General features: G+C 33.5%; 1 protein-coding gene across 2 annotated transcripts in view; it reads right to left on the reverse strand.

Annotated features, from left to right (window-relative positions):
* LOC139513877 (secernin-3-like) overlaps nt 1-21,538 on the reverse strand; it is a 31,264-nt gene that overhangs the window by 4,409 nt on the left and 5,317 nt on the right. The window contains exons 2-6 of one of the 2 annotated variants that reach the window (XM_071302809.1): nt 20,871-21,043; nt 13,895-14,082; nt 8,108-8,307; nt 5,925-6,131; nt 1,174-4,357 (exon numbers count right to left, since the gene is read on the reverse strand). In XM_071302809.1, coding sequence (XP_071158910.1) covers nt 3,867-4,357; nt 5,925-6,131; nt 8,108-8,307; nt 13,895-14,082; nt 20,871-21,029 — 1,245 coding nt within the window. In that variant the 5' untranslated portion in view covers nt 21,030-21,043 and the 3' untranslated portion in view covers nt 1,174-3,866. Of the gene's footprint in view, nt 1-1,173; nt 4,358-5,924; nt 6,132-8,107; nt 8,308-13,894; nt 14,083-20,870; nt 21,044-21,538 lie in introns of those variants that run through there. The other variant, XM_071302808.1, reaches the window with a different exon arrangement.

Genomic DNA, 21,538 nt, shown 5'->3' on the forward strand with positions numbered 1-21,538 from the left:
CTTTCAAAATTTATCATACATACTCAAAAAATAAATAAGTAGGCTACATGCAAACTAAAATACCTAAGAAACTAAGTTGGTTTAGTGTACATTTTTTTTTATAATATGCATTGGAGAATTTTAAAAAAAATCAACTTTGTCTGGTATTGCTCTTTAAAAACAAAATCCTTTCTGACAATAGAACATAAATAAACATGAGATGTTCATATAGTGTTTAACTTTGTAATTTCTATTTCAAATTTATTCCCCATAATGTCTTTGCAAAGACCTGTTTCTAAGCCTCACACAAATAAAATCAATATGTCGGGAGACAAGGTACAGTTATTTTATATGGACGCCAACTTGAAAATTTGGAATATTTCAATTCAGTTTGGTATACTTAGTGTATTCTTATCTTCATTTGTATCTTCAGTACAGTTGTAACAATAAGATAAATTCATTGTAATCAACTTGATAAAGTTTACAACAGGGGCACTTTACAGATTCTTGAAAAAGATCTGATTTATTTACAAAGAATCAGTTCCATATCTGCTATAAGCAGTTAAAAGGCAGAACATAAAACAGAAAGAGGAACTAATCAAAATTAAATCTCAACTTCTCACTGTGCAAAATAAACCAAACATCATTTCATAATCTTCCAAACTGTTTAAGTGGTGTGGTGATACTGTGTTCTCCTAGAGTGCAGAGTTTTTATTGCTCAGTCTTTTGTTTTTTTGTTTAGCATTTTTAGACTTTTGTTTGATTTCATCCTTTTCCTTTTGCCAAGTTGTTTTAAATAAGCACTTTCATTGCCCCCTTTGCCTTTATTTACCAGTACCTGTTTTGTAGTTGACAATAATGGGTTAAGGGGTATACAGCTTTTTTTGTGAAATTGAGCAGTATTTAGTGAATAAAAGGTGCATATTTTATAAGGAAACAATAAAGGAAATGATGTAAGGAAAATCTGCCTCACAATGGATCTTTTAAAATCTCAAAAGACAGTGAGTTACAGAACTAATTATGGAACGGCAATTTCCATGTTAAATATTGACTGTGCAAGTCCTAACAAAGACCTGTTTAACATGAGAGCCATCTTGGATAAAGATATCTGATCAATATGGCAATAGCTTACAGTGGCCCTTGAGCCATGCGAGTTAAATGAAATCTGAGTCAATAACTATATTGATAAAAACATTTCTAGTTTAAATTTTTTAATGTTAAAGCAAAATATATATATCCCAAGAAAAATAAACAACTTTAACCATTTTAAATGGTACTATAAATTGTATTAAAACTTTAACATTCAACACCTAGAACAACAGTATGTTTTGCATATTTTAACATTAATTACACTGAAATATAACAAAAGTTTTATTGATCAATAATTAAAGTAATTGTAACTACTTATTTTGTCTTCTAGATATAAAATGTGGTCTTACAAAAATATTCTGGCTTTCTATCATTATATTGTCAATCTATTCATTGACTTAGTTGTTTCAATATTATAATAATAAATCTTGTAAGTACTTCATAACTTTCACATATTTCTAGAATAAATAGCTAGTTTACGTAATTGCCAAAACTTTTCAAAGTCGTCAATTAAGGTAAAGTTCAAATAAGTATCAACAATGATCTTGATTATGTCAGTAGGTAATTTATCAATTATGGACTTTTGAGGAGGTCAATACATTGTATATTGACCTGTTTCATATATTTTCGTTCACCTATTCAAAAGTCCTTAATTTATATATTACATATGTTAATAATGTACTAGGAAAATGGTGTTCAATGTTCTTTATAGGTATTTTTGAATTGTATTTTGCAAGAATTTTAACATGTAATTGAAAATATCAATATTCTTTATACAACTTCGTGGCTTGTTGCGTTAGCTTTCTTGTATTCTTAGCGTATGCATTTAACATAAAATTCTTTATATCTGCTTCTGATAAACTTGCAAATTTTCTTTACATCTGCTGCAGTGCTCCTTCCATGGTTGTTATGTGTGACGTCATGACATTATTAATCTAAATTTAGCAAGACTTTTTAAATTCAGCGTCAATATACATATAAATAGAAACATAGCATCAATATATTTTAAATTGAAACAAGGCTTTGGATACATAAAATAACCTTTGAAACACGTGATCGTAATATCCAATGAAAACAGGATGCTTCACCATATGTAATATAAAACAAGAGGCTCTCAAGAGCCTGAATCGCTCACCTGTATTTCAGAGGAGCGAAAATGTTAGCAAACTTGATGAACAAATTGTGTAAAATTGTCTTTAAAGGGAAATTACTCCTTAAGGGGGCAATTGAAAATTTTGATCATGATAACTTTTTTGTAGATTTTATTTTGCTGAACATTATTGCTGCTTACAGTTTATATCTATCTATAATAATATTCAAGATAATGACAAAAAACTACAAAATTATGTTAAAACTACCAATTCAGTGGCAGCAACCCAACAGTGGGTTGTTCCATTCGTCTGAAAATTTCAGGGCTGATAGATTTTGACCAAGTGAACAATTTAACCCCCATGTCAGATTTGCTTTAAAAACTTCAGTTTTTGAGATATAAGCCAAAAACTGCATTTGACCCCTATGTTCTATTTTTAGCCATTCTGGCCATGTTTGTCGATGGATCAAAACCTAGGATACAATTTATAAACTAAATACCCTAAGGAAGATTTGTTTAAGTTTGAAGGTATTTGGCCCAGTAGTTTCAGAGGAGAATTTTTTTTCAATAGTTTACGATGACAAAGGACAACAAAGGACGCCAAGTGATGGCATAAGCTCACATACCAGAGCTAAAAATACAGCATGAACATGTTATATTATGCATAAATATGTTATATTATGCAAAAGTAAATAAAGACGGTGTACAGAATGTATATAATAAAAATTTTAAATTCTCAAACTACATTTCACATCAAATAATAACATTTCGTTATTGTAACGTAATAAACGTTACCAACGGCAGTGTCGTCAAGGACATTGTTAGAACGTCGCCTACAGATTGCAAGAAGGTATGAAAGCGCTAGTGACAATATTTTAATGAACTGTTATTATTTGATGTGAAATGTGGTTTGCGAATTTAAAATTTTTATTTTTATCATATACAACTCGTCTAAACATCAACCCAACAATGTTAGATCTGTAAATTTGCTTTCGCAAATTTTTTGTTCTTCCCTCGCGGGGTTTCGAACCCATGCTACTGTGATATCGTGACACCAAATCGCCTGCACTGCAGCTGTCCCGCTAGACCACACAACCACCTGGGCTCTACAAAAATAAAGCTTTCAGTGGCCGTGTGTTACCTTTCCTCGTCAGTTTTAATCTAGCGGCGTACTACAGTACATGATATATAAGGCATGGAGATGTTATTGTTACAGATCAGCTCAATTATCTACAGTAAAGGATCCTACAAATTAATGTAAGATACAGTCACAGAAAATAATTATATTTATAAGTACGTCTGAGTTGGTGACAACTCTACATATATATATATACAATATCTGGCATAATAACATATTTGGAAAAAAATTAATAAAAATAAAAGGTATGTTACTAAATAATATTGGTATATATATAGATGACAAACTATGAAATTTAGCTTAAAGAATGTCCTTAAATGAAATCAGTAGCACAGGTGACCAGCAACATAGCTACAATCAACCAATTAGAAGTTCTCACAGAAAACATCAACCGATATATGGTTGATGTCAGTACATGTATTTTACATCCAAACTGGCAAAGACATTTCCTGCCTTTGTTTCCAAAAGAATGGAAAATAAGTTTCTGATGAGAAAACATTAAGCAAAATTAATATCAAAGCAATATCCTTTGATTGAGTTTTGTTTTCTTTCACAATTACTATGTCTACCCTACCCAATTTCTCTGTAGAAATCTAACTCGTGAGTACACATATTTTTAAAGATTTCTGAAGCTTTTTCCTTTTTCTCTTCATTATAATTCTCTTTTATTTCTGTCATATCCTGTATGAATTTCTTCTCCAGATCTTTTAATTTTCCTGCCACAGATGATTTTCTAGAGGTCACAAAACAACCATGTGCTTTATATAGTTTATGCCTTCTATCCACTTCTTTGGTAAATCTAGGTTTCATGTTAATCGGATCTTCTGCTCCATATTTGGGTGAGACAGTAAGGTCACCGATATCTACACCAGTACAGAAGATAAATGGTTTATATATACTGAGTTTAGGATTAGGTGTAGCAGTGAACCAGTGTACTGCTTGAGAGGCACCAGTGGGGATCACAGATATCTGACTTCCTGTTGATGTATAGCCACCAGTCATACATATGCCACTGCTTTCATCTCGTAAAATATTGGCCATATCCGTCATTCCAAATTTGCCTGAAAAGTAAAATAAAATTTTAATTCATTTCAACAAATTATTATATAGAACTTTCCATCTTTTTCATTACTTTAACCTTATTAAATCAATATCTGTTTATAAAATAAAGCAATCGAATCTTATCGATTCTAAATGTGTTACACCCAAAGTTTTATCAACAATTGTTATTGACTGCCTTTCTTAATGCCAATTGATATGGTTCACTAAATGTCAGAGCTAAACGCAAAAGAATTGCTTAACCTCTGTATAATGGAACATGATGAAAATATATGTAAAACAGTCATTAGAACTGAGGACAGAAGTCTTAATTTTTTTCCTTGTGTTCATTTCTTGCAAATTGGTATTTCTTTGCTACCTTATGTCTTTTGTTGGTTATTTTTTACACAAACTAATGATGTTTACATGGCAATACAGATCTTATTTATAATTTCTAATTTATTGTTGATTAAATGCCAATATGACAACTATCCAACAAAGTATAAATGACATGAATGTATACAACTAGATGTCACTGTACACTTTTCAAAAATGAAAATAAGTCCATTTTTTATAGTCAGCTGAAAAAGCTGGCCAAACATAACAAAATGAGAAACAATTTAAACACTTAAATAACAACTGCCTGATACCTAAATTTGGGCATGTATAATCCATGGTCTTTTGGGCATGTATAATCGATATAATCGATGGTCTTTTGGGCATGTATAATCGATATAATCGATGGTCTTTTGGGCATGTATAATGGTCCTTTGGATGGTCTTTTGGGCATGTATAACGGATGGTCTTTTGGGCATGTATAATCGATGGTCTTTTGGGCATGTATAATCGATATAATCGATGGTCTTTTGGGCATGTATAATCGATGGTCTTTTGGGCATGTATAATCGATGGTCTTTTGGGCATGTATAATCGATGGTCTTTTGAGCATGTATAATGGATGGTCTTTTGGGCATGTATAATCGATGGTCTTTTGGGCATGTATAATCGATATAATCGATGGTCTTTTGGGCATGTATAATCGATATAATCGATGGTCTTTTGGGCATGTATAATCGATGGTCTTTTGGGCATGTATAATGGTCCTTTGGATGGTCTTTTGGGCATGTATAATCGATGGTCTTTTTGGGCATGTATAATGGATGGTCTTTTGGGCATGTATAATCGATGGCCTTTTGGGCATGTATAATCGATATAATCGATGGTCTTTTGGGCATGTATAATCGATGGTCTTTTGGGTATGTATAATCGATGGTCTTTTGGGCATGTATAATGGTCCTTTGGATGGTCTTTTGGGCATGTATAATCGATGGTCTTTTGGGCATGTATAATGGATGGTCTTTTGGGCATGTATAATCGATGGTCTTTTGGGCATGTATAATCGATATAATCGATGGTCTTTTGGGCATGTATAATCGATGGTCTTTAACTTCAATTAAAATGTCCAGGTAAGAAATCTGTTTACTGACAGCAAGATATGAGAGATATAGAAATGTGGGCTGTTAAACATAATCATGAGCGCTCAACCATCCCCTGGGAAACGTCTTCATGATTTGTTTCACACTTATTTACCTTCTTTAGAATATTCTTGTAACATACGTCTACCATGTTTGTATCTCCCTTCAAGGCAGTAGTCATCAGAGAAAACTTTACTAAAATGAAAGGCGCCTTTTTCTTTACTGTAAAACCCCAGCTCTGTTGCTTCCTGTATAAGATCAGGTGACATCATGTCTATTTTTGTACCAATGGTCAGCTGATTAGAAATATTTCTTACTCCCTCTGTAAATAAATAACAAAGCGACTAACAGATTGGACCCATGCTGTAAATGATAGTGCTCAAGACATCATGGAAGTACTTTTAAAAACTACCGTCATGTAAACATATAAAACTAACATGAAGAAACCCTTGAATTATCTGAGAAAAAATATTGCAGTAGAAATGTAGAAAAATCCAGGTGCAAAAAACCACTTGCAAGATAAATAGTAGATATGTGAATAGTTTATGATGTACAATGAAAAAAATAAATTCTTCTAAAAAGATATGTTACTAATAAAGTAATCTTTTCATATTATTTTATAACCAAATTACAATGTATATAAACTTTTTTGTTGAACTCACCTTTCCTAAGTCTTTTGTGTTTTTGGATTCCATTAATTCCATGATGTCTTTAAACACTGCGATACTATTTTATTTTACTTCACGCTTCATTATTAATTCTTTTAAGATGAAAAAATGTCAAGCATATATAAATCTACAAAAAAAGACTATTTCTGGGGGAAAAAGACTTTAAACTACTCTGGGGTAAAGTCATTAGACTGCAACAACTAAAACATGTTTACCCACTGCTAAATGAATCTTTGTAATCACTAATACTAACTTATGACATGTTTGAATGTCCAAGATCATTTATCAAACACGCACTGTATGATGGTGTGAAGGCTTTGTATAAAAATATCTTCGAGGTAAAAATTCATATACTTAAAGACTACATGTATTAGTTCAAGTAACTGGAAGGTCCAGAAAGCATGTATTGTTTAATGTTCACTACTTTGTGTACATAATTTTGACGAATGCTCCTGAGAGATTTAAACAAAACGGCACATTTTTTTCAGGTTAAAAGGTCAATAATTATTCCAATAAATCAATGAGATCATTATATTTTTTGGTAAGCAGTGCAGTAAAATTAGTATACATTGTACATGAGTTTCCAAAATCCAACCTTGTCTGTTAATAGACAAAACCTGGGCAACCATACTAAAATAAATAAGAAGACGTGGTATGAGTGCCAATGAGACAACTTTCCATCCACGTCACAATGTATAAATGTAGGGGGAAAAGTACAGCCTTCAACACAGTCTTCTTACAATTATTTTATTTAAGATAAAAAAACAATGGCTGCCTTATTAAAATGATTATGGACTAGATCCCTGTAGACTGCTGAATGTCTTAAATTCATGGACTAGACCCCTGTAGACTGCTGAATGTCTTAAATTCATGGACTAGACCCCTGTAGACTGCTGAATGTCTTAGACTGCTGAATGTCTTAAATTCATGGACTAGATCCCTGTAGACTGCTGAATGTCTTAAATTCATGGACTAGATCCCTGTAGACTGCTGAATGTCTTAAATTCATGGACTAGACCCCTGTAGACTGCTGAATGTCTTAAATTCATGGACTAGACCCCTGTAGACTGCTGAATGTCTTAAATTCATGGACTAGACCCCTGTAGACTGCTGAATGTCTTAAATTCATGGACTAGATCCCTGTAGACTGCTGAATGTCTTAAATTCATGGACTAGACCCCTGTAGACTACTGAATGTCTTAAATTCAAGGAATAGACCCCTGTAGACTGCTGAATGTCTTAAATTCATGGACTAGACCCCTGTAGACTGCTGAATGTCTTAAATTCATGGACTAGATCCCTGTAGACTGCTGAATGTCTTAAATTCATGGACTAGACCCCTGTAGACTGCTGAATGTCTTAAATTCATGGACTAGATCCCTGTAGACTGCTGAATGTCTTAAATTCATGGACTAGACCCCTGTAGACTGCTGAATGTCTTAAATTCATGGACTAGACCCCTGTAGACTGCTGAATGTCTTAAATTCATGGACTAGATCCCTGTAGACTGCTGAATGTCTTAAATTCACAATTTCCAATTATTTTTGTTTATTCTTTCTTAGCCTTCAATAGGATTTCCCATACAATGTTGAATAAGATGATATTGTCAAACATGTAAATGTAAGATTACCTTTAATTAGTTCAGCTGCCCAGAATTTGCCAGCTGTCTCTAAGACCCAGGCTTCTGTTCTATCTGCTAACAGAAAACTATTGTGGTAAGCTGACCGTTGTGTGGACTCGTAACAGGATCCCCCTTGTCCATACTTAGCCAATAGTTCTCCTATCAGTTCAACACCTTCTTTTGACGTCTTCACTCTTTCAAGAACAAGTCTAATAGAAAACAAAATTAATTATCCCTAGTAACTGTAATATTTATGTGCATTCATTATATATTGTGATAATAATAAAGTTTAACCAGATGCTCCGCAGGGCACAGCTTTATACGACCGCAGAGGTCGAACCCTGAACGGTTGGGGCAAGCATGGACACTACATTCAAGCTGGATACAGCTCTGAATTTGGATTGTGATTAAATAGTTGACACAGCATAGGTTACTGACACAGAATGAATGTGGTCTAATGAACTTAAAATTATTTTTTTGCTTTTGAGCAATTCACTATGCTGTTGAATATTAATCCTCTCAAAAAAAATTTATTGAAGAAATTTTCTTTTTAATTTCTTAAATCTGAAATGAGAAAAATTTAACCCACCCCCCAATTTTTTTTTCACTTCCCCTTTCCCTTATTCCAAAAATGATCTCAATTCAAATTTCTATTGGAGTTTGCAACAATAACTACTCATTAATATACTTCATAAAATATTAAAATATAAAATGTCATACAGTCATGGTTAAAATTAATATTAATTTATAGTAACTTCTAAAAAAAAAAGGGGGAATATGTCCAAAGGGACACAGATGATGCCCCTGCTAGCATATAACGTTATAAAGGGACATAACTCAAGAACTGTAAAAGTGAAGCTACCAAAAAATGAACTTTAACTGAGTTAAGAGGTGATAAAGCATTATATACACATGTCATTAAATTTAGTTAAGACAAACTTAAGTTAAGAAAACAGAAACTAAAAAATTCTTCAATATTTCCACTTGTAAAGGGGCATTACCCAAGAATGGTAATCAAAGTGCTTGTAATCACTGAATGGTAAAGATTGCTTTTATTTATCAGTTGGTAGTAAAGTGAATATTACATTGTATATTGTATATATATGTAAACCCCAGATCTGTGTACGACCTCAAATCTGTGTCCGTTTCTCAAATCTATGCCCCATCGTGATGTTAATCGCTAATCTATGTCCATAAAAAAATATTTGGACTCAAATCTGTGGCCGATTTTTTATCATGACATCATTCACAAATCTATGTCCTTAAAAAATAATTTGGCCTCAAATCTGTGGTGTTTTTTCTCAAATCTATGTCCGTTATAAAAGATAAGGCTTTAAAACTGTGTAATGTTTTAATTCTTTTTCAGCCATGCACAAATTTATGCCCGTCTAATAATTTCGGCCTTATAGGTTGTTTTTTTATTAAGTCATTTCCCATAGTTCAATATTAATTTATTGGTATGTGTTCTCCCTGTGTGTACAAGAGCTCAAGTATAAGTAAATTTAGCTAGATTATTTCGCTTGTATTTAAACAGGGACTAAGAAAGTCCCTGATTTAAAATATTGGTTTTTAAGTACGGTCTTGTATGATTTTTAATTTCTCCATGTTTGTAGTTAAAATCTTTACATGTGTGTGTTATTATTGTATGCCGTCTTCAATAATTAAACTACACATACTTTTTTTTACTATAAAGACAGTAAAGAATGACTATTTGTATGCAACTTCAGCTTACTTCAATTGTCTCTAAAAAAAATTATATTGCTGTTAAATTGACATTCATACCACTTTATCTAGCATATGTTACTTTAAATATCAATAAAATCATTCTGAATTGCTAAAAATAAAAGTTACGTGCTGTATATTTTTAATTAAAATATTTGTAAATCACAATAAAGCATATACCAATAGTTTGGTCTTAGCTGATATCTATTTAGTTCAAATGTAAATAGTTATCAAAAGTACCAGGATTATAATTTTATACGCCAGACGCGCGTTTCGTCTAATTGAGACTCATCAGTGACGCTAAGATCAAAATAGTTCAAAAAGCCAAATAAATACAAAGTTGAAGAGCATTGAGGACCCAAAATTCCAAAAAGTTGTGCCAAATACGGCTAAGGTAATCTACTCCTGGGGTAAGAAAATCCTTAGTTTTTCGAAAAATTCAAAGTTTTGTAAACAGAAAATTTATAAATATGACCATATAATTGATATTCATGTCAACACCGAGGTGCTGACTACTGGGCTGGTGATACCCTCGGGGACGAAACGTCCACCAGCAGTGGCATCGACCCAGTGGTGTAAATAGTTATCAAAAGTACCAGGATTATAATTTTATACGCCAGACGCACGTTTCGTCTACATGAGACTCATCAGTGACGCTAAGATCAAACTTGTAATTATGTCTATAATAACAAAAATCTTTCCCCGAAAAGAATTATTCTTTATGTTTCTGCACATTCCTTCTCTCCAGAAACCAGATGTAAACACTGCAGTCCCTTTGTTCATGGCTGGATTTGTTTTGAATTATAAATATTCCCAAAAAGTAGGAGTAAGTAAAGATATCCCGATAATTGTCAGAAAACATTTCAAGAGAATAAATTTCTAGTTGACGTATTTGAAAATATTCCATCAGTCCACTATTCATAACAGATTTTCCTCCAGTTTTAAAAAAAACAAAATATAAAGCAATTTTAAACCATATGTATTAATAGACAAAATGTTAACCTTGCTTTTGTCATATAAACCACTTGTACAATGTTTGTTCGGTGTGAGTTAATGCTCTGTGTTAAAGGCCGTACTTACACCTGTAATTGTTAACTTTTCATTGTTTACTTGATGACGTTTTGTTATGTTTTACGTCAATGAAAGGACATAGATTTGAGCCAAAAATGGCCATAGATTTGAGTAAATAAAGGACATAGATGTGAGACAATACAGGATATAGATTTGGAACGTCTATGACGCAATATTAAAAAGGACATAGATTTGGGGAAAGGACATAGATTTGAGGCCGGACATAGATTTGAGGCTACATATATATCATTGATTTAAGTTGATTCAACTACTATTCTGGGTTTCTCGTTTGAATTGTTTTACATTGTCTTATCGGGGCCTATTATAGCTGACTATGCAGTATGGGCTTTGCTCATTGTTGAAGGCCGAACTGTGACCTATAGTTGTTAATGTCTGTGTCATTTTGGTCTTTTGTGGATAGTTGTCTCATTGGCAATCATACCACATCTTCTTTTTTATACAGAAAGATAACTCCAATTTTCAAAGATTTCATAAACCATAACCCTTTTAAAAGATGTATCCTAATCTTCTACTTATGGTATTAAACATTGTGGAACAATTTCAATTGAAATACTTTACACAACTTATTGTCCTGACACTTGATAAATGCTTGTTTTGGGCCCGTTTTGAACCCCTAATTCCTAAACCTTAGGTACCATAACCCCCAAAATCCATCCCAAGCTTCCTGTTGTGGTTATAAACATTGTGTTAAAATTTTATTGATTTCTATATACTAAATTTATTATCCGGAAACCATCCGTCTTTGGACAACGCTGACGACGACGACGTGAAACCAATATACGACAGCAAAAATTTTGCGGTCGTATAAAAAGCAGACAAACTTGAGATTTATTATTATGAACTCAGAAGTGCTGCATACAAACAATTGCTACCATAATTCAAAATGCAGGTTATTATTTCTGTAAAACATTGTAATTTTATAATGATAAAAACATGCCACAAAGTCTTTTTCACCTAAAATGTAATTCATAAATCACTTCCAACTGTTTTTGGTCAAGTTTTCATTCTTTCTGAAAGAAGCCTAAAAATCTAATATGATTTGAAATTAAAAAAAAAGTAATTACAGTTCATGATTTAAAATTAAACACAATGCTGGGTATAGGTTGTTTTAATGTATATTTTTATTATGATGTTATATAATGTTCAATCAGTATGTGACAGACTGAGTCACTGACACAATAATGAAATCATTTACTTCTGCTGAAATTCCTTAATCTCACTGTCTTCTTTACAACAGTTATAACAGAAACAATTTAAACATCAATAAGGTCATGGTCAGTCTCAAGAACCTTGTTAGATTGTTTATTCCACACACAATACCCATTAATCAATATAATTGACCTTTTATCATCTGAGAAACAGACCCAATCATGAAAACATATCTTTTACCTATGTACCATGTGAAATAGGTCAGAATCAGATGAACCTTAATTGGTCCGAGTACACAGTTATCGTCCTTTGATTTTCGTTGTCCACGAATATTGTCCTTAGTGTGGACAGTGTGTTACTTGCCAATTTTTGTTATACCCCTTCCAAATTTATTTCTCCATGTTTTATTCCTCATATAGCAAGTAGGGGGGTGAAATGGCACTGTAAAAAAATTTGGGTCATAAATATTAATGTAAAGTAGTGATTAGGTCCAACTGAAAAAGGTCAAAAATTAGCACTTCGGAAGCTGTCAAAAGATTTCAAGACCCCATTAACATAAAATTGTCAATATTTTGAGTTAGAGCTGATGAAGTTTTCTATAATTTTGATATAATTTGTCCCAAAAGTAGTACAACACACTGTAAAAATATTATTAAGAAAGCGCAGGTAGGATTTTTTTTATTTTCATTTATTGTCTAAAAGAAATGCACTACGAAATAACTGTGTACTCGGACCAATTGTTAGATGGACAAGACACCCTAAAATCATTCTACGGTCATTTTACCAGGGAAATATTGTCAAGGAGAACAGACATAAGCAGACAGAAACCTCATACACAAGAAATGAACTTCTCAGCTGTTCTGAAGACAAATGGAAAAGTGAAGATTTATACAGACATTGCAATGCATCCCATAGATTAGCTTCTCTCTCTCATATTATGTGACAGACAAGACAATATTATCAGACATGATAATAATAAAACAAGTGTCTCAATTTCCTGATGAATCAAGTATTTTATCATAATTACACTGTCTCAAATGACTATTAGTTTTATAAGTTGGTGTTGTGTACTTTTGTTTATTGTTTAATTCAGGAAACCACAAAGATGATGTAAAAGTTTATCAAGGAAAAGTACATGTAGATAATTGTCAAGGAATATATATATCTATTAAAAAGTTATCTCATTTTGAATAAAAAGATGCATGCACTGAATAACATTTCCTGGTCATTGTATTCACTTGTAAAAAAAGTATAAATGTGAATAATTTTATGAATCCTCCTTTAAAATACTTGGATCACAATCGATAAGCAGAATAATATAGCTTTATGGTTCCATCAAAGCAAAAGTCAATTACTAAATAAAAAATTTATATCAAGAATCAATGGGCCTTATGCTGTAAGATCATATGAAATTGCAACTATAGCTGTTCATCTTTATAAGCATTTCTTAGTCCATATTTATCTGCTTTACACAAAAAAATGAAGAGATGTGGTATGATTGTCAATGAAACAACTATCCACTGGGGTCCAAATAATATGGACGTAAGCAACTATAGGTCACTGTATGGTCTTCAATAATGGGCAAAAACCATACTGTATTAAGTCAGCTATAAAAAGCCAAATAATTCATGACAAAATACATGCTTAGATTCAGCATATCAAAGAACCTCATGAATTAAATTTTTACGAAATCAAATAAAGTTGAATTTGGACCCTTTGGACTTCAATGTGGACTTATTTTATCATGAGACCCAAAATCCCAAATCAGAATACCAGGTACCGGTACATGGTTAGATTTGGCATATCAAATACTTGTATGGTTATTAGACATACCTTACTATATCCATCCCAAGCAGCCTCTCTGTCAAATCATCATCACTATTTAACTTAGTCCACACTGCCTCATTTCCAATACAGACCCCATGTTGATTGGCTCCCATCTCTGCCCCCCACATCCAAGCAGGTTTACTGAGGATTACATCATTTGTCTTTGGTACTTGGTCTATCTCAATGTATGTACACTAGAAACACAGGGAAAATATCAGTATAAACATTGTATATAGCTTAATAAAAATATGCAGATGTGATATAATTGTCAATGTGACAGCATGTGTACATGCGTATTCCTAAAGACTAAAAAAGCAATTGAAAAGATGCGAGCATCTACAGGTCACCATCATGACCATAAACCCTTTAAAAATTAGAAAAACCAATATCTTATAATTCTGTTAGCTACAATCTATAAAAGTCCTAGATATGATAAAGTGTGATTGATAAAAACTTTTATAATGCAGCAAAGAATGAGAAAATTATAGCAGACATCAAAGACAAAATTTGGATAACACATTCAGCTGGCTTTGGACAGACACTGTCACACTTAAGATGAAGATTGTTGCATGGTCTAATTATGTCTGTGCATGCTAAACCCTCTCCTTATCTGGAACAGTGGTGTAGCAACACATCGTAAGAACACAGCTTAATTCATTTGGAAAGTTATTGACTCATCGGTTTGGTACTAAGCACAAAAAAAACTAGAGACTCTAAAGAGCCTGTGTCTCTCACCTTGGTCTATGTGGATATAAAACAAAGGACACAGATGGATTCATGACAAAATTGTGTTTTGGTGATTGTGATGTGTTTGTAGATCTTACTTTACTGAACATTCTTGCTGCTTACAACTATCCCTAGATCTAAAATGCACTTGGCCCAGTAGTTTCAGTGGAAAATATTAGTGAAAATTTTCAAATTTTATGAAAATTGTTAAAAATTGACTATAAAGGGCAATAACTCCTTAAGGGGTCAATTGACCATTTTGGTCATGTTTGACTTATTTTTAGGTCTTACTTTGCTGTACATTATTGCTGTTTACAGTTTATCTCTATCTATAACAATATTCAAGATAATAACAAACAAGAGGCTCTCAAGAGCCTGAATCGCTCACCTTATTTTAATTCTTTTGGTTAAATCTCTCATCAATGATTATTTTGGCTTTTCAATTTATTTAAATGTTTTTTGGATCGTCCTATTTTCTTCAAAAGCCAAAAAAAATAATCATTTTCTCCTATGTTCTATTTTAGCCATAGGAGCTATGTTTCTTGACATACAAGGAAATAAAATATAAAATCTATACTAGATACTCTGAAACTCATTTAGCCTAAGTTTGGCTGAAATTGATACAGCAGTTTCAAAGGAGAAGATTTTTTAAAGTAAGTCAACATGATGAACAAATTGTGAAAAAAGTCTTTAAAGGGCAATAACTCCTTAAGGGGTCAATTGACAATTTTGGTCAAATTGACTTAATTGAAGATCTTACTTTGCTAAACATTATTGCTGTTTACAGTTTATTTCTATCTATAATTATATTCAAGATAATAAACAAAAACAGCAAAATTTCCTTAAAATTATCAATTCAGGGGCAGCAACCCAACAACAGGTTGTCTGATTCATCTGAAAATTTCAGGGCAGATAGATCTTGACCTGATAAACAATATTACCCACGTCAGATTTGCTCTAAATGCTTTGGTTTTTGAGTTATAAGCCAAAAACTGCATTTGACCCCTATGTTCTATTTTTAGCAATGGCGACCATGTTTGTTGATAGATCATAACTTCGGATACAATTTACAAACTAGATACCCTAAGGAACATTCAGTTAAAGTTTGGAAGTATTTGGCCCAGTAGTTTCAGAGGAGAAGATTTTTGTAAAAGATTACTAAGATTTACGAAAAATGGTTAAAAATTGACTATAAAGGGCAATAACTCCTAAAGGGGTCAACTGACCATTTCCGTCATGTTGACTTATTTGTAAATCTTACTTTGCTGAACATTATTGCTGTTTACAGTTTTATCTCTATCTATAATAATATTCAAGATAATAACCAAAAACAGCAAAATTTCTTTAAAATTACCAATTCAGGGGCAGTAACCCAACAACAGGTTGTCTGATTCATCTGAAAATTTCAGGGCAGATAGATCTTGACCTGATAAACAATATTATCCCATGTCAGATTTGCTCTAAATGCTTTGGTTTTTGAGTTATAAGCCAAAAACTGCATTTGACCCCTATGTTCTATTTTTAGCAATGGCGACCATGTTTGTTGATAGATCAAAACCTCGGATACAATTTACAAACTAGATACCCTAAGGAACATTCAATTAAAGTTTGGAAGTATTTGGCCCAGTAGTTTCAGAGGAGAAGATTTTTGTAAAAGATTACTAAGATTTACGAAAAATGGTTAAAAATTGACTATAAAGGGCAATAACTCCTAAAGGGGTCAACTGACCATTTCCGTCATGTTGACTTATTTGTAAATCTTACTTTGCTGAACATTATTCCTGTTTACAGTTTATCTCTATCTATAATAATATTCAAGATAATAACCAAAAACAGCAAAATTTCCTTAAAATTACTAATTCAGGGGCAGCAACCCAACAACGGGTTGTCTGATTCATCTGAAAATTTCAGGGCAGATAGATCTTGACCTGATAAACAATATTACCCCATGTCAGATTTGCTCTAAATGCTTTGGTTTTTGAGTTATAAGCCAAAAACTGCATTTGACCCCTATGTTCTATTTTTAGCAATGGCGACCATGTTTGTTGATAGATCAAAACTTCGGATACAATTTATAAATTAGATACCCTAAGAAACATTCAGTTAAAGTTTGAATGTATTTGGCCCAGTAGTTTCAGAGGAGAAGATTCTTGAAATAGTTTACGACGACAGACGACGACGACAGACGACGGACGACGACGGACGCCAAGTGATGGCATAAGCTCACTTGTCCCTTTGGGACAGGTGAGCTAAAAACGGCAAAATTTCCTTAAAATTACCAATTCAGGGGCAGCAACCTAACATTCGGTTATCCGATTCATCATTGTAATGATGTAAAGATTTAAAGATTTTTGTAAAAGTTAACAACGGACGACGACGGACGACAAGTGATGAGAAAAGCTCACTTGGCCCTTAGATTGACTAAAATTCTATCCGCAGTGAAAGAGGGTCTTCAGAAATACTGTGAAACTGTTTACTCCCGTAGTGGTATTAACCATATGTGGATTCTTAAAAATTCTAAAGAACTTCTAGACAATTTTAAATCTCGGTCTTTTTCTGAAGTTAGTTCTATCAAAACTTTTGATTTTTCAACCCTGTATACCACTATTCCCCATGTGAATTGAAAAATCGACTAAAAGAAATAATCTACAATGCCTTTCAACATAAAAATGGTAGCATACGCTATAAATTTATTACTTTGGGATTTCATAAGGCATATTTTGTTAATAGTGACAAACAAAAAGGTAAAACATGCTACACAGAAGAACAAGTGGTCAGTATGCTGGAGTTTCTTATCGACAACATATTTGTTGAGTTTGGAGGTAGACTTTTTCAACAAATTGTCGGCATTCCTATGGGAACGAACTGCGCGCCTCTCCTTGCTGACCTCTTCTTATTTTCATATGAATCAGAGTTCCTTGTCAAAAACAAGAAGATCAAAGAAGCCAGGTTATTTAATTTCACTTTCAGATATATTGATGATGTTCTTTCCATTAACAATCCGAACTTTTCTGATTGGGTTCCATTAATATATCCACCAGAACTAGAAATTAAAGAGACATCAGACACGGCTTCCTCCGCCTCATTTTTAGACTTATACCTCGAATTTGACTTACACAGTCATCTCAGTACCAGAATCTATGACAAACGAGACAATTTTAATTTTGAAATTATAGATTTCCCCCCACCTTAGTAGCAATATACCAACTTCACCTGCATTTGGAATATACATTTCCCAACTTATTCAGTATTCAAGAGCTTGCAGCTCCTACTCAGACTTTGTAAAACGTCACCAGTGTCTGAGCAGAAAGTTGATGAACCAGGGGTATGTCAAAGAACGTCTCATCCTTTTTCTAAAAAGGTTCATCGGAAGGTACCAAGAACTTTCAAAAATCATGGAGTATCAACTCTACTCACAGTTACTGCTATCTTTAAGTTCAAAACAATCAATACAATTCACATTACAGAATTGTCTCAGCATTCTTAATACCTACCATAACTTAAGCTCTTTGTTGGTGTTCCTAACTAGGACAACTCACATTACATTAGTGTCTCAGCATTCTTAATACCTACTTTAGCTCCTTGTTGGTGTTCCTGACTAGGACATTTCACATTACATTAGTGTCTCAGTATTCTTAATACCTACTTTAGCTCCTTGTTGGTGTTCCTGACTAGGACATTTCACATAACATTAGTGTCTCAGTATTCTTAATACCTACTTTAGCTCCTTGTTGGTGTTCCTGACTAGGACATTTCACATTACATTAGTGTCTCAGCATTCTTAATACCTACTTTAGCTCCTTGTTGGTGTTCCTGACTAGGACATTTCACATTACATTAGTGTCTCAGTATTCTTAATACCTACTTTAGCTCCTTGTTGGTGTTCCTGACTAGGACATTTCACATAACATTAGTGTCTCAGTATTCTTAATACCTACTTTAGCTCCTTGTTGGTGTTCCTGACTAGGACATTTCACATTACATTAGTGTCTCAGCATTCTTAATACCTACTTTAGCTCCTTGTTGGTGTTCCTGACTAGGACATTTCACAATACATTAGTGTCTCAGTATTCTTAATACCTACTTTAGCTCCTTGTTGGTGTTCCTGACTAGGACATTTCACATAACATTAGTGTCTCAGTATTCTTAATACCTACTTTAGCTCCTTGTTGGTGTTCCTGACTAGGACATTTCACGTAACATTAGTGTCTCAGTATTCTTAATACCTACTTTAGCTCCTTGTTGGTGTTCCTGACTAGGACATTTCACATTACATTAGTGTCTCAGTATTCTTAATACCTACCATAACTTTAGATCCTGGCTGGTGTTCCTGACTAGGACATTTCACATTACATAAGTGTCTCAGTATTCTTAATACCTACCATAACTTCAGATCCTTGCTGGTGTTCCTGACTAGGACATTTCACATTACATAAGTGTCTCAGTATTCTTAATACCTACCATAACTTTAGATCCTGGCTGGTGTTCCTTAGTAGGACATTTCACATTACATAAGTGTCTCAGTATTCTTTATACCTACCATAACTTTAGATCCTGGCTGGTGTTCCTTACTAGGACATTTCACATTACATAAGTGTCTCAGTATTCTTTATACCTACCATAACTTTAGATCCTGGCTGTTGTTCCTGACTAGGACATTTCACATTACATAAGTGTCTCAGTATTCTTTATACCTACCATAACTTTAGATCCTGGCTGGTGTTCCTTACTAAGACATTTCACATTACATAAGTGTCTCGGTATTCTTTATACCTACCATAACTTTAGATCCTGGCTGGTGTTCCTGACTAGGACATTTCACATTACATAAGTGTCTCAGTATTCTTTATACCTACCATAACTTTAGATCCTGGCTGGTGTTCCTTACTAGGGTAATATTCTTTATACCTACCATAACTTTAGATCCTGGCTGGTGTTCCTTACTAGGGTAATATTCTCTATACCTACCATAACTTTAGATCCTGGCTGGTGTTCCTTACTAGGGTAATATTCTTTATACCTACCATAACTTTAGATCCTGGCTGGTGTTCCTTACTAGGGTAATATTTTTTATACCTACCATAACTTTAGATCCTGGCTGGTGTTCCTTACTAGGGTAATATTCTCTATACCTACCATAACTTTAGATCCTGGCTGGTGTTCCTTACTAGGGTAATATTCTTTATACCTACCATAACTTTAGATCCTGGCTGGTGTTCCTTACTAGGGTAATATTCTCTATACCTACCATAACTTTAGATCCTGGCTGGTGTTCCTTACTAGGGTAATATTCTTTATACCTACCATAACTTTAGATCCTGGCTGGTGTTCCTTACTAGGGTAATATTCTTTATACCTACCATAACTTTAGATCCTGGCTGGTGTTCCTTACTAGGGTAATATTCTCTATACCTACCATAACTTTAGATCCTGGCTGGTGTTCCTTACTAGGGTAATATTCTCTATACCTACCATAACTTTAGATCCTGGCTGGTGTTTCTTACTAGGGTAATATTCTCTATACCTACCATAACTTTAGATCCTGGCTGGTGTTCCTTACTAGGGTAATATTCTTTATACCTACCATAACTTTAGATCCTGGCTGGTGTTCCTTACTAGGGTAATATTCTCTATACCTACCATAACTTAAGATCCTGGCTGGTGTTCCTTACTAGGGTAATATTCTTTATACCTACCATAACTTTAGATCCTGGCTGGTGTTCCTTACTAGGGTAATATTCTTTATACCTACCATAACTTTAGATCCTGGCTGGTGTTCCTTACTAGGGTAATATTCTCTATACCTACCATAACTTTAGATCCTGGCTGGTGTTCCTTACTAGGGTAATATTCTCTATACCTACCATAACTTTAGATCCTGGCTGGTGTTCCTTACTAGGGTAATATTCTCTATACCTACCATAACTTTAGATCCTGGCTGGTGTTCCTTACTAGGGTAATATTCTCTATACCTACCATAACTTTAGATCCTGGCTGGTGTTCCTTACTAGGGTAATATTCTTTATACCTACCATAACTTTAGATCCTGGCTGGTGTTCCTTACTAGGGTAATATTCTTTATACCTACCATAACTTTAGATCCTGGCTGGTGTTCCTTACTAGGGTAATATTTGTTATACCTACCATAACTTTAGATCCTGGCTGGTGTTCCTTACTAGGGTAATATTTGTTATACCTACCATAACTTTAGATCCTGGCTGGTGTTCCTTACTAGGGTAATATTCTTTATACCTACCATAACTTTAGATCCTGGCTGGTGTTCCTGACTAGGGTAATATTCCACTTCCTGTACTTCTTCATCAGGTCTATCTGAATTCTTCCCAAAGATAACACACCCATCAGCAGTGGACGGTGGAAGAGCAACAAATGTGTCACAAGACTGAGGTTTAGCCATCGTCAATTCAAATTCTGAAAAAGAAATACATTTCTAAAAATAAATTAAGGCATATCAAGTGAGAATGACTTCATTTTATATATGAAAATTAATGTAAATCCATTGCTTAAATTTTAATTAACAATTACATTAAATCAACTGTATGTAGCTGTAGATAATACCATACATGTAGTAGTTCTCCGTATGTAGCTATAGATAATACCATACATGTAGTAGTTCTCCGTATGTAGCTATAGATAATACCATACATGTAGTAGTTCTCCGTATGTAGCTATAGATAATACCATACATGTAGTAGTTCTCCAGTGACTGTACATGTATGTAGCTATAGATAATACCATACATGTAGTAGTTCTCCGTATGTAGCTATAGATAATACCATACATGTAGTAGTTCTCCGTATGTAGCTATAGATAATACCATACATGTAGTAGTTCTCCGTATGTAGCTATAGATAATACCATGCATGTAGTAGTTCTCCAGTGACTGTTTCAATAGGAGTAAAATGT

This window comes from Mytilus edulis, chromosome 2, assembly GCF_963676685.1.
Source record: "Mytilus edulis chromosome 2, xbMytEdul2.2, whole genome shotgun sequence".
In the NCBI taxonomy this organism is placed as follows: domain Eukaryota; kingdom Metazoa; phylum Mollusca; class Bivalvia; order Mytilida; family Mytilidae; genus Mytilus; species Mytilus edulis.